Below are 12,827 nucleotides of genomic sequence, written 5' to 3'. Positions count from 1 at the left end.
TTAAAGGCACCAGAATTGGGGGCGAGAAGAATGCGGCCCTTGGAATCACTGCTGAGATCTACTCCCAGCACCACGGGCTGAGCCCAGGCAAGTCTCCAAGCTTCTCTGAGCCTGTTTCCTCAAAAGCAAAATGAGGGCCATGAGAGTACCTACCGCATAGTGTTGTCGTCTGCATTAAAAATCACAACAGGTCTCCTTACTGCTCAAGCTATTTGGGGTGGGGTTTTCTGTTATCTGATCCAAAAACATTCTAGTGATATGGCTCTTCCTTTTTATTTAGTTAAATGTTAATTTTAATTTATATTCTTCTGTATTTTTCAAATTGGTCACCCGACCCTGTATTACTCTTTTAACGAAATGAAATGCATCAAGACTGAGGGGGAAGAAGGCATGCCAGGGAAGGCACCTGTGTTCTGCTGCAAAGCTGGCTCCTGAAGACCTAGCAGGAAGCAGGACAGCTCATGACTAAGCAGGCAACAAACAAAAACTCTGAAGGGCCCAATGTTACCTGGGACAAATGCTGCCCCTCAGACAAACAGGACACCTCCTGAGTGTCTCCTGGGCACTGCGCACTGCTTAACTCCAAAATCCCTGCCTTCATTGAGCTTTTATCTAAAACCCAGTGTGATCCAGTTCATGCTGTCCAAAAGCCGAGGATGGAAGTATCGTCTTTAACCATGGTGCTGAGCCTCCGGGGTGCAGCCGCCCTGTGCTAACATTTTCACGGGGAACATGGATGGTCCAGGAAATGTTATCCTGAGGCTCCAAGTCCTTCCAGCAAACATCATGGAAATAAGCACACTCACAGGAACAGGGAGCCACGGGGTGGGAAGGCACCCAAGGCTGGAACCCTGTGCTTCTCTCCAGCTTTCTCTCACGTGGGGCCCCCAAGAGCAAGTCCTGAATGTTCTTACTTGCATTGGTTCTGGACTCCCAGGGCTCCATGCACATGCTGTCCTTTTGCTGGAACACAATCCTACCCCAGCTCTCACCCACTCATCTTCTAGAACCAGCTGCAGCACCCACCTCCTCTTCTCAATGTCCCACGCAGGTCTGTCGGCTTTGGGGCTGACAGTTTCCCTCTATCTCAGTGGACCCTCCCCTTCAGGCTGCCTGCTCCTTGGGGAGGCTGGGAATATGAATTCACTGGATCCCCAGCACCCACAAAAAGAGCTGATGCTCAACACACACGATGGTGGGATAAGCAAACTTGAGTCTCTGTGGAAAGAGCCCTGTCCTAGGATGTCAGAGACCTGGGATCTTTTCCTTGTTCCGCCTGCCCGGTGGTGTCATTCTGACCAGTTTTGAGCTGTGCTATGGCCTGAACTACTGAGCCTCCAAAATTCCTATGTTGCAGGCCCTAACCCCTCAGTACCTCAGAAAGTGACTGTATTTGAAGACAGGGTTTTAAGAGGTAATTTAAGGTGGCCCTGGTCCAAAATGACCGGAATCCTTATAAGACGGGGAGATTAGGACACAGGCATGCACAAAGGGGAGACCATGTGAAGATACGGAAAAAGACCATCTACAAGCCAAGAAAAGAAGTCTCGGAGGGGCGCTTGGGCGGCTCAGTCAGTTAAGTGCCGGACTTCTGATTCTGGCTCAGGTCATGATCTCAGGGTCCTGGGATCAAGCCCCCCGGTGGGCCCTGTGCTCAGTGAGGAGTCTACTTGTCCCTCTCTCTCTGCTCCTCCTCTCTCACTCAACAAAGTAAATAAAATCTTTAAAAAAAAAAAAAAGTCCTGGAATAATCTCCAGAACAGTGAGGGAATCAAGTACCCTCCAGTCTGTGGTACTTTGTCATGGCAGCCCCCAAAACTAATACAGGCTATGCCCTCTCTTTTGTGAAAGGGAAGAGTTTGATTAGGCCAAGAGCACACACATACTACCCTTCTCTACTCTGGGGCTCTCCACAGAACCTGAACGTGGCTTCAGAATCCTTCCCAACACAGCACTTAGTTGCGACTATTACTCAACCCGGGTTGGCAGTATGAAGTGAGACCCAGCCAGATGATCAGAGATCTTACTCCTCAAACACCCAATAATTTGTTGGATATAACTAAAATCCCAGCTTCTATGTGTGGCCCCATCCCTACCCCTCTGAGGGCCTCAGTTTCCCCATCTGTGAGTTGTGAACAGTCCCCACCTCTGTGAACTTGTCAGCCACCATGTATCGGACGCGCCAGGACTTGTCCTCAGCAGCCTGGCGCAGAGTGGGCATCACCAGGGCCTCCAGGTCCTCCTGGGGTAGTAGCTGGGCGATGTTCACACATGCCTCCACCGCCAGCAGCCGCACCGAGTCCTGGGGAGAGGGTCAGAGCAAGGTGAGGGCCACAGAGACCTGTCAGCTTTGGGAGTCCCTTTTAGACACAGGATCTGCTAGATGGAGTAGGGGGTTGGGGAGCAGAGCCCACCTGCTCGTCAGAGGCCAGGTTGGAGAACATGGGGATGATCTCACTCTTGACATTGTCCAGCTCCAGCACCTTGGCGAACTCCCCCAGCTTGGAGGCTGCGGCCCGCCGCACCATGGGGGTGTCATCTGAGCATAGGTTCCGGAAGTACCTGGGGGGTGCAAGTGGGACTCAGGGGGAGGAAGGCCTAGGATCCCACAGCAGCACGCAGACGAAGGGAGGAGAAAGCAGACTGCAGTCACGCCAAGTCCTGGCTTTGCCTGAGTGACCCCGGACAAGCGATGAGCCCCCGCGTCTTCCCAGGCCTATAAGATGGAGCTCATGGTATTATCAAGGGGAAGGCCAGGCCGGGCCGTCCGGTCCACAGGAAGACGTACACCACTGTCGCCTTCACACAGGTCAACTCGGAAGACAAAGGAGCCCTGGCAAAGCTGGTGGAGGCCATCAGGACCAACTACAATGACAGATATGACGACATCTGCCGCCACTGGGGAGGCAACGTCCTGGGCCCGAAGTCTGTGGCTCGCATCGCCAAGCATCGCCAAAGGCAAAGGCTAAAGAACTGGCCACCAAACTGGGCTGAGTGGACGCTGTTGAATTTTCTGTACATAAAAGTAATAAAACGTTGTATTTCAGCCAGTGTCAAAAAAAAAAAAAAAAAAAAAATGGAGCTCATGGTGATAGTTCCCACCGCACAAGGTCATGATGAGGTTTACATGAGATAATGTGTGTGAAAGCAGAGCAGCCGATCTGCACATAGTAAGTCCTAGTGAACGGCAGGTACTGGCTGTATCATTCTGACCATATAAAGTTGCTGGGCTAAGATGCTGTCCGGGGGCCCCTCAAAGGTTTTACTTTTCAGGAGTGTGGGGGATGCACACATGCACACAGACCTCCAAGCACACGTGGGCAGCTGTAAAGCAGTATTCTGTCACGCGTAAGAACTCAGGGCCTGGGCTTGCTGCTCAAGAGTCTGTGCAGTTGGTGAGTGAACAAAGTCCAGAGGGAGGGGAAGAAACACATACTAACGGGAAATTTTAATCCAATTAGAAGCATTTTCAGTCACTGTTCCTGGAGAAGAGTCTTACATACAAGGAATTCTCTGGAGTATCAAGCCTAAGGGGAGGAGGGCGGAGGAGAAGGCCAAACTGAGCCAGTGTATCTGTGAGGGTTCTGGATCGGGGGCAGGCCTGAAATGGCACCCACCTCACAGGTGCTTTTATGAGCCAGATCTGTTCCCAGCATCTTGTATGTGCTCATTCTTGTAAATCCTCACGATGCTCAATGGGAGAAAAAGCTATCATTTCTCCATTTCCTAAATGAGCAAGAGGCCGTGTCTGGACCAGGCCTAGGGACGCTGCTCTCTGAGGGGTGGGGGAGGGGAGGAGTGGGGGCTAAGCCTGAGAGAAGGGCTCCAAGCTGAGGGAAGGCTGGGACTCACTGTCGAAGTTCTGCCTTGACGGCGCTGGACACGCGGGGGTAGCAGACAGAGAAGAGGCCACAAGCTGAGGTGCGGGAGGTAAACCAGTCGCCGCCCGCCAACCGCTTCACCAGCGGCACGAAGTGGGCCTCGAGGTCAGAGGGTGAGTGCTCATGTGAGATGGCCCGCAAGGACTCCACCGCCTTATCCCGCACCACCGTCTCTTCCACTGTGGCCAGCGACTCCAGGGGTGGCTGCAGGACAGAGCACAAGGTCACAGCAGGTCCCCTCCTCACCGCCCCAGCCTCAAACCCTACCCCATTCCCCTCGTGGCTCATCTCCTCAAAGAAACCTTCTTTGACCTCTCCACCAGCAGGCCTTCCTGAAGAGCCCTAACAAAGAGCCTCACATAGAGGCCCTTGAAGGAGCTTCATTGAGGGCCATGATCCTCACAATTCCACTACCACTTTCCGAGCAGAGGGCCACAGCTGTCCTTGACTCCTCGCAGCGCATGGATGATCATGGATACTGACTGGAACATCTATTTGCTGGGTGTCCTAAGCAGGGTCACTGTGTCACACAACCTGGGACTGGGGCGGGGGGGGGGGGGGGGCGGGTGGAAGAGAACAGGGGACAATATTGACTCTATGAAGCAGGTCCCGTGATGGTCTTCATTTTACAGAAGCAGAAACTGAGGCAGGCAAGTTAAATGAACTTGCCCAAGCTAGTGCTAGCTACAAGACAGGATCCAAACCAGGCCACCTGGTTCCCGAGCTTGCAAAGGGTTAAAAGCACGCCTGCGGTTTCTGATAGGGGACTGCCCCAGGAGCTCACGTGACTGGCAAACCTGAGGCTTGGGACTGCAGGCCTGGAGGGGTCGTGCTCCTTTAGGGACATCTGACTGGTTCATCACATGTCCCCAGAGCCCAGCAGGGCTCCTTGGACAGGGCGGAAACTCAGCAATTACTGACTGAATAAAGGGAGGCGTAAGTGATTCTAGTCTGTTCAAATAAAGGTGTGGAGATCTGCAGTCTGAAGTCCAGTGTGGCCTGACAGGTGTAGAAGGCAGGAAGAAATCGTACATGGAAATGCCTCCAGAGCCCAAGCAGGCAAGAGAAGGGAGCAAGGAGCAAGGAGCAAAGGTGGCAGGTGGGGACAACAGAAAGAGGCAGAAACTGTGGCATGGAGCCTAGCAAGGACAGCTGCTTCCCAGCTCCATCAACTGTCACCCCAGGAAAACACAGCTGGTAAAAGCAATCAGTTTTCCAAAAGCAGCCAAAGGGGCCAGGTGTGTATATGTCAAAAATCTCATTTAACACATTTGCTACACCATGGATGAACACTGAAGACATTATGCTGAGTGAAATAAGGCAATCAGAGAAGGCCACACGTTGTAGGATTCCTTTATATGAAGACCCTAGAGTAACCAGGTGAGTGGAATGGTGGGCCCCAGGGGGCAGGGGGGGGGGAGGGGATATGGAGAGTTACTCGTCAATGGGGGAAGATGACAGACGGTGGTGGTGGCTGCACCACAATGTGAAAATACTTAATGCCACAAAACCGTACCCTTAAAAATGGTTTGTATATTTAACTACAATAAATATAAACAAAAAAAATTTACTAAAGATTGGCAGTGATTCAAGAGGAAAATGTGACACTATGCCAGCCTGGGGGCCGCCAGTGTGTGGCCTCTGTCCTAAAGCCATGCTATCGCAGGGTTTCTGGCTCCGTCTCATAGGAGTGCGGCTGAAGGTGGTCTCACTGGGCTACTGAAGGGACTGGATTTCTCTCTGTTCCTGGTTTTCCTGCTTCCCACGCCGGCACATGGGAGGTGGGTACGCAATCAGTATTTGCCATTTACCTGTTCCATTCAGAGAGTACCCAGTCATAACGAAGGCCTGGGGACCAAGGCCAAGTAGTACTTATGTCGCGCCAGGGTGCCGGCCCTAGTGGGTTGGGCAGGCGGTGGTTCGCACAGTGAGGTCTGTGATCACCCAGGAGGCCTAGCTCACTCAGCACAGACCAACAGAATGAGATCCTCCGAGGTGGGGCCCAGGAAGGTGCATGTTTAGGAAAACTCCAAGGGATGCTTTCCCACAATGAAAAGTCGTGCTGTGGGTCCTCTATGAAGGAGAGAGGGCAGAGTTCTCAAACCCAGAGAACATGCGGAGGAGGGGTGTGAACCTCCTAAAATCACTGTACTTTTAGGAGAGGCTCTAGAGTTTTCATCAGATTTTCAAAGCGACCCAGGATTCCAAAAAGGGTTAAGAGTTGTAGATACAGAATCAATCGTTGTGCTGTAGCTACACGGGTCCCTGTGAAATTAATTCCATTTCACCTCTCCAGAGAAACGAGGGCTGGATGGGCTCTGACACACCTCTGGGTTCCCAAGCCCATACTTGGTACTCATGTTCGTGGAATGAACAAATTGCACCATAGCCATTTTCCATTTTCTCTTTGTCAAAATCCAGATCCACTGCTACCTCCTCCAGGAGGCCTTCGCTGACAGCTCCCCCTTCCCATCTGAAACAGGTCAGGTGCCTCCTCCAGGTCCTAAGGTCCCCCAGCCTCCCTCCTGTCCAGCTCTAATCAGCCTGTGGAGCAACTGAGAGCCCTTGGCGGGGGGTGGGGGGCGTAAGAGAGAGGAGTGGCAGTGATTAAGAGACAGGAGCCTGGGTTTGCATCCTGACTCTGTCTCTTCCCAGCTCAGGCAATTCACCTAAACCAGACCTCCAGCCTCAGTTTCCTTCCTCATCTGTGAACTGGGGCTAGCACCAGTGTGCATCTCCTAGGGCCCTAGGGGACATGACAGGTGACTGTGCAGAAGGCACCTGCAGGAACCAAGGAGCACCAGCATTCGGGCCTGACTGGCCTCTGGGTTACCAGTGCTCCCTGGCCCAGGGTCCTCAGGATGAACACTGGTCCCAGAGGACATGTGACTCTTCCCCAATATATGTGTGGGATGACCATGACCTGGTAAGGCAAGGACTCCAGGGTTCCAGTCCTGCTCCCCAGCAAGCCTGAGTCCTACACCATCTGAGGGCCTTGAGGCCCCTTGCTGAAGCTATGGGATCCGTATTTTCTGCTCCCAAGTCCTCTGAGATGCTGCTGAAAGCTACAAATTCTCTCCTCGGTAAAACTGATAAATTCCAGGGCTTGCAGAAAGTTCCATGGAGCTCAAGGGACCCCTTTTTCAGGCTGGCCCCCAGACCTCATCATGTTTGTGTTAAGCAGCCCTAATCTGTGTAAAATGTAGGAAATGATCTCATTCGCATACAACTGTCTGTGTGTACATACACATAAATTATACACGTACACACAGATGAAAGCCGAGACCAATATTTAATGACAATTATCTAATTTCTTCAGAAATAACACTGTTTAGAAGAAATATCTGTTCAAACCCCAAATCCCCCAATTTTAAGAAGTGCCATTATTTTATACACCACTAAAAGGAAGAAGCCTACTAATAAAAATTAAGACATCATTAAGTGCAGATGCCAAATATAAAACCGTGTCTTCAGAAGCATGACGTACAGGATTATTGGTGGCAGGGGGAGAGCAGGCAGGGGCAGTGACCCGGGGCTCTGAGGAACAACGAAAACCAAGGCACTCGGAAACCCCTGAGGCTCCTCCTTCCCGGATGGCAGGACCAGTCTTTTCCTGGTGACAAGGGAGTCCCCCGTGCTCTTCTCACAAACAGCAGTTACCATTAGTATCTGACCCATCTCTGTGTCCCTAGCTGTCACCAAGCACAGGGGCGCACAGGCAGGCACCTGCAATCCCAGCTCTGCTACTTACTACCTGTGAGGCCTTGGCCAAGGTGCTTAACCCCTCAGTGTGCCCAGAGGCTCATCTACAAAAAGGGAAACGTCCCTACCCCAAAGGGTGGACATGACCTCATACGCTATGGCATAACGACACTGGCAGCTAACACCTGACAGTATTTACCATGTGCCAAGTACCACGCCAAGGGCTTAAATCAATTAAAAAGACACATTTTAATGACTCCCATTTTATGGATGAGGAAAGTATAACACAGAGAGGTTAAGTAACTCTTACAAGTCACACAGTAAAAAAGTGATAGAACTCAGACTGCCTCCAAGCCCAAAGCCCTCTATGTTGGGCCAAGTGCCCAGCCAACAGGAAGATAAACAAGTGTATTTTTGGTATTGCTATATGAAACGCCACTACTAATCTGCTGGATTAAAGGGAATGTCCAAGGCTTGCCTGTTCCTAGAACGTGAGCCCCATCCTGCTCCTGGGTCTGACCCCCAAGGGGTGGGCAGGGGACCTCCCTGCCTCCAGACTCACCAGCAGGCAATGCACGTACTCGGGGCCTCCCACCAGTGTAGTGAAGGTTCCCAGCTGTTCTGCCAGGGCCAAGAGGACCTCATCCTCATCGTAGATGGTGTCTGTGGAACCAAGACAGACTCTGTTACAGTCCCACGCCGAGTCTGACCCCAACCCCCGAGTGACCCAAGCTGGGAACAAGCGGGCTCCATTCTGCTTCCTCCAATCGTCAGCCCTGAGTCTCACCACCCTCCACCCTGACTGGTGCAGAGACCAAGGTGCAGGCTTGGGTCAGAGGACAGAGCACCACAGTCCCTCTTCTGCCCTTTACTAGGTGAGGGACACTGGGTGAGTGAGACCAGTCTGCGAACCCATTTCTGCACCTGTAAAAGGGTGCTAACGTACATCTCAGCGGGAATTACAGTGAGGAGCAAACAAGACCATGCATATGAGCACAGATCCTGGTAAATGGAGGCTTTTCGCTTTGGTCCAGCTTTTACCCTCAGCACTGCCTTCTCTGCCAAGAACTAATCTTTCTCTTCAGCCTGAGAAATTCTTCTCCATCCTTCAAGATTCAGTTCAGGTTTCCTGACCAGACCAGGGCACGTCCCTTCTCTACGCTCCCCTCAACCCCAAGCCACCTTTATCAGAGTCCTTAGGAGTCCAGGACTGGCTCCTCTCTGTACCCCCGTTTCTGCCAGAGATGAGCACAGCAGGAGCTCAGTCCAGATTTGCTGGAAGAACGGATGACTGTGTATAGGTAGAGCTGCTGTGTCCTAATGCTCAAACCAAAGGCCTTTCTCAGCGGCTGACCTGTGTGGCAGAAGATGGCTCCAGTAGGAACTGCTGACCTGTGCGGCAGAAGATGGCTCCAGTAGGAACTGCTGACCTCTGTGGCAGAAGATGCTAACATCCCTGGCATCTATCCTAGCATCTCAACTTGCTGAGATTAGGCCAAGCATTCGGCAACCCAGCCAGACCTCTCCAGGCTCCCTTGCAGCCAGCAGGCCAAGGAACCCTACTCTGGCCGATGGGGTGTGACAAGTGGTAGGTCCACGCTCTGGGTCACTTCCTCACCCCCTCTCTGCTCATGGGGCTGTCCTCACCCTCCCCACCTTATGGTGGGTTCTCTGCTCTACCGCTGGCTGGCTGTGTGGCCATTCACTTCACCTCTGAGCCTGTTTTCTCAGCCCACATCCCAACAGAGCTGTGTGAGACCAAAGTGAAGTGACGTCTTTCTGTGAAGAGCTCAGCACGGGGTCCGGCCCGAGGCAGTGCTTCAGAGAACGCGGGCCAGTGTGGCTCCGGGCCCACCAGGCCTTTGGGTCCTTCCCAGCCTCAGTTTCCCTGGCCCTCTCCGTACACAGTTAACCTCACCCTCCCCACTTTCTCTATCTCCCGGAGACCTTGTACATATCCATGGCCTCAATTCGTATTCAACTCAGGCCTCAGTCCAGACTCTCTGGCCCAGCCGTGTTCCTGAAAGCCGAATACGTGGAACCTGCCAGCACCTCCCGTTTTCATGGTCCCCGTCCCCACAGAAGCGCCTTCCCAGCCTCCCCATCGTCCTGGTCTCAGAGGCTTAGGGCTGCCTCCTCCCCGCCCCTCCGACGCAGACCTGTCCATCGTCCACCTCAGTGTCACTCCGATGACCACCTTCTCTTGCTGGGTGACCACAACTGCTTCCTAACTGATTTTTCTGCTTCTGCCCTGGCCCCCAAACCACCCAGCCTCCTTCCAGAATCCTGAGTGATGCTTTAAATCATGACACTCCCCTACCTCCATCTTCCAATGGTTTCTAAGGAACATGAATTAAAATCCTGACTCCATATACCAGGATCCCACGTGATGTGGCCACTGTACCGGTCTCCAGCTCATATCTTCCCTCCAACACTGTGCCCATCCCACGCCTGCCTCTTCCTGTACCTGGAACATTCTTTCCCCAAAGTCCTACACGGTAGGTGCCATCCAGGCCACACCCCCAGGAAGACCTGATCACCACTGGAATATCCCTTACCCTCATTTCCACTTTGTGTCTCTCTGGCTTCATCACTACTTATTCCCCTGATTGGAACAGAAGCTCCACGAAGACAGGAACTTTGATTTGCTCTCCATCTCACAGCCCACAGTGGTGTGCATTAGATATTTATGAAATATGCCTACAAATGGCCTACTTCGAAGTATTTTTTAACTATACCGTGTATTAGCTTAAATGAACCCAGATCTTTTAAACAGAAAAGACTCTGTCCTGAACTTGAAGAAATGCCATGAATGCGACAAAAGGCAGGAGCAAGCCACTCTCCTCTGCTCAGGGAGCCTGCATTCGTATGCCTTCCCAACAAAACCACGTGGTGGGTTTAAGGCAAATCTGGGATTTCTGAGGATACTTTTCAATGGTGTTTGCCTGGGTATACGTCTTTAAATGGCAGGTGACTTTTCAGCCACCGGCACACACAGGTGACCTCACTCACCCTGGAACCCATCCACATCTCACTATGGCCAAAAAACTACCAACACCTGTTTCTAACATAGTGGGGCATCACGTGGTAATTTTCCCCTCCACACTGACTGCGACTGTTCTGTAGGTGTGAGCTCAGAGAGGGCTTTCAGCTTGTTCTGAAACAGTATCACCTTTTCTGAAAGACGCAGTGTATCTACCATTTGCTATTCTGAACATTTTGCAAAGGGTGAAGCCCAAAGGAAAGAAAATCTGCCACCACTTGACGAAAGCACCCCAAAGAAATGTGTCTTGAATGCCTGACTCCTCTTCCATCTCATGGCTTCTACAGTTCCTCTCACTTGCATTACTGTGATGTCACATGTGGCTCTATGATGAAATAAAGAGGACACATATGTTAGATTCACTGAATTTGGGGGCGCCTGGGTGGCTCAGTTGGGTTAAGCATCTGCCTTCAGCTCAGGTCATGATCCCGGGGTCCTGGGATCAAGTCCTGTATCGGGCTCCCTGCTCAGCGGGGAGCCTGCTTGTCCCTCTGCCTGCCACCACCCCTCCTTGTGCTCACTCTCTCCACCTCTGTCAAATAAATCTTTAAAAAAAAATTCACTGAATCTTAACAACAGCCCATATATTAGATGACGATTCCCGTTTTACAGAGGAAATGAAGCATGTCCTGGCTGGGACTGAACCAGGCGGCCCAATCCCAGGGTCTTTGCTCTCAGCCACTGACCCCAAGTCGACTGCCTCTGCTGTTTTCTTGCCCACACCCGCCCACCCCACCCCCCAATACAATGCTGTGTGCACAGGTTTATTTTCTACATCTCATCCGCCCACCCTCCAGAACCTATCTACAATGGCTGCCTACCTTCACCTGTAGGATTAATCCCAGACTGCCGCCTGGCACTCAGAACTGGCAAAACCCAACCCCCCCCCCCCCACCTGCCCCTGTGCCTCTCCCTGCATCCAATCACCACGTTCAATCCTGCCTCCATTTGCTGTTTACTCCTGCCAGTCCCCTCCCCCAGGCTGCCTTCCCGACTACCTCACCATAGAGGGACCAGCACTTCCCGAGCATTTTCTACAGACTCAGCTCCGCATGGGGCACTTAATCCTCAACAGCCCTTTGAGTTAGGTACCCCTCCTACCCCTTGGCAGTAAGGGAGTTGAGGCTAGGGGAAACGGAGTAGCTTACCCAGGTTTGCCAGCAGGCTGGTGGCACAGCTGGATTCAAACCCAGGTCCCACTATTTTACCCACTTTATTTTCCTTTAATCTTTTATTTTGTTGAGAGTGAGAGTGCACATGAGCAGGGGGGTTGAAGGATGGACACCGGAGGGAGAAGCAGGCTCCCCGCTAAGCAGGGAGCCCAAGGTGGGGCTCAATCCCAGGATCAAGACCTGAGCCAAAGGCAGACACAACCAACTGAGCCACCCAGGCACCCCCTTTACCCACTTTATTACAACACCGTGCCACACATCACACCCCTTGTGGCCCAGCTGCCCTGTCTCAGCACTCAAGAGCTTTTAAGTCTTCCCACAGTTCACCAGTGGAAGCCACTCGGTTCAGGTCACCTGCTCAGTGTCACATGGATACCTGCTCCTCACGTGGTGTTCCCAGGCAGATAAACCTGTGCTCCTCAGTCATTAGCCGTTGTCACCGTGGGCAATCCCTGTGTCTCTATAGGCCTTCATGTCCCCACATGTCAAAAGAAGGAATAATCATCTCCGCTCCCTTCCTCCCCGGCATCACCACTAAGCCCAAATTAAAGGATCAGGTAGGAGTTTCACAGTGACTCTGAGGCTTCAGTTGCAATTTCAATTAGTATAAAGTAGTAGTAAGAATAGTGGGAACAGAGGATTTACCTCTAACTGGCGGTCCGGTGTGCGTCAGACACTGTGCTGAGTGCTCTGTACGCATCTTCCGACAGGAGGTGAGTGGGGCAGTCTAACCGCTAACACTTAGCAGCTTTTCCCGTGTGCTGAGCACAGCCGGTACGAGCACTTCACATGGCATCTTATTTACTCGTGGTATCAGGTTATACGATTAGGCCCACCTCACACACGAAGAATCAGAGGCAGGCGGATGTGAAATACCTTGCCCACGGTCACACAGCTAGAAAGTGGTGGGGCTTGGATTTGAACCCAGGTCGCCAGGACCCTGAGTCATTAAGCAGTGCTGTTAAGTCTGCAGCCAGCATGACTAGATCAATAACCCCTGTGGGTCACCACTTAGCTGTCTCAGGCAAA

General features: G+C 52.1%; 1 protein-coding gene across 2 annotated transcripts in view; it reads right to left on the bottom strand.

Annotated features, from left to right (window-relative positions):
- Positions 1-12,827, bottom strand: part of PPP2R1A (protein phosphatase 2 scaffold subunit Aalpha) — a 40,987-nt gene that overhangs the window by 13,613 nt on the left and 14,547 nt on the right. For both annotated transcript variants that reach the window (XM_027618336.1, XM_027618337.1), the window contains exons 3-6: positions 8,146-8,246; positions 3,853-4,085; positions 2,415-2,562; positions 2,147-2,302 (exon numbers count right to left, since the gene is read on the bottom strand). In XM_027618336.1, the coding sequence (XP_027474137.1) occupies positions 2,147-2,302; positions 2,415-2,562; positions 3,853-4,085; positions 8,146-8,246 (638 nt within the window). The remainder of the gene's footprint in view (positions 1-2,146; positions 2,303-2,414; positions 2,563-3,852; positions 4,086-8,145; positions 8,247-12,827) is intronic.

Source organism: Zalophus californianus, chromosome 17, assembly GCF_009762305.2.
Source record: "Zalophus californianus isolate mZalCal1 chromosome 17, mZalCal1.pri.v2, whole genome shotgun sequence".
NCBI lineage: Eukaryota > Metazoa > Chordata > Mammalia > Carnivora > Otariidae > Zalophus > Zalophus californianus.
The sequence above is the reverse complement of the archived record's forward strand: the minus strand, read 5'-3'. Positions and strand labels throughout refer to the sequence as shown.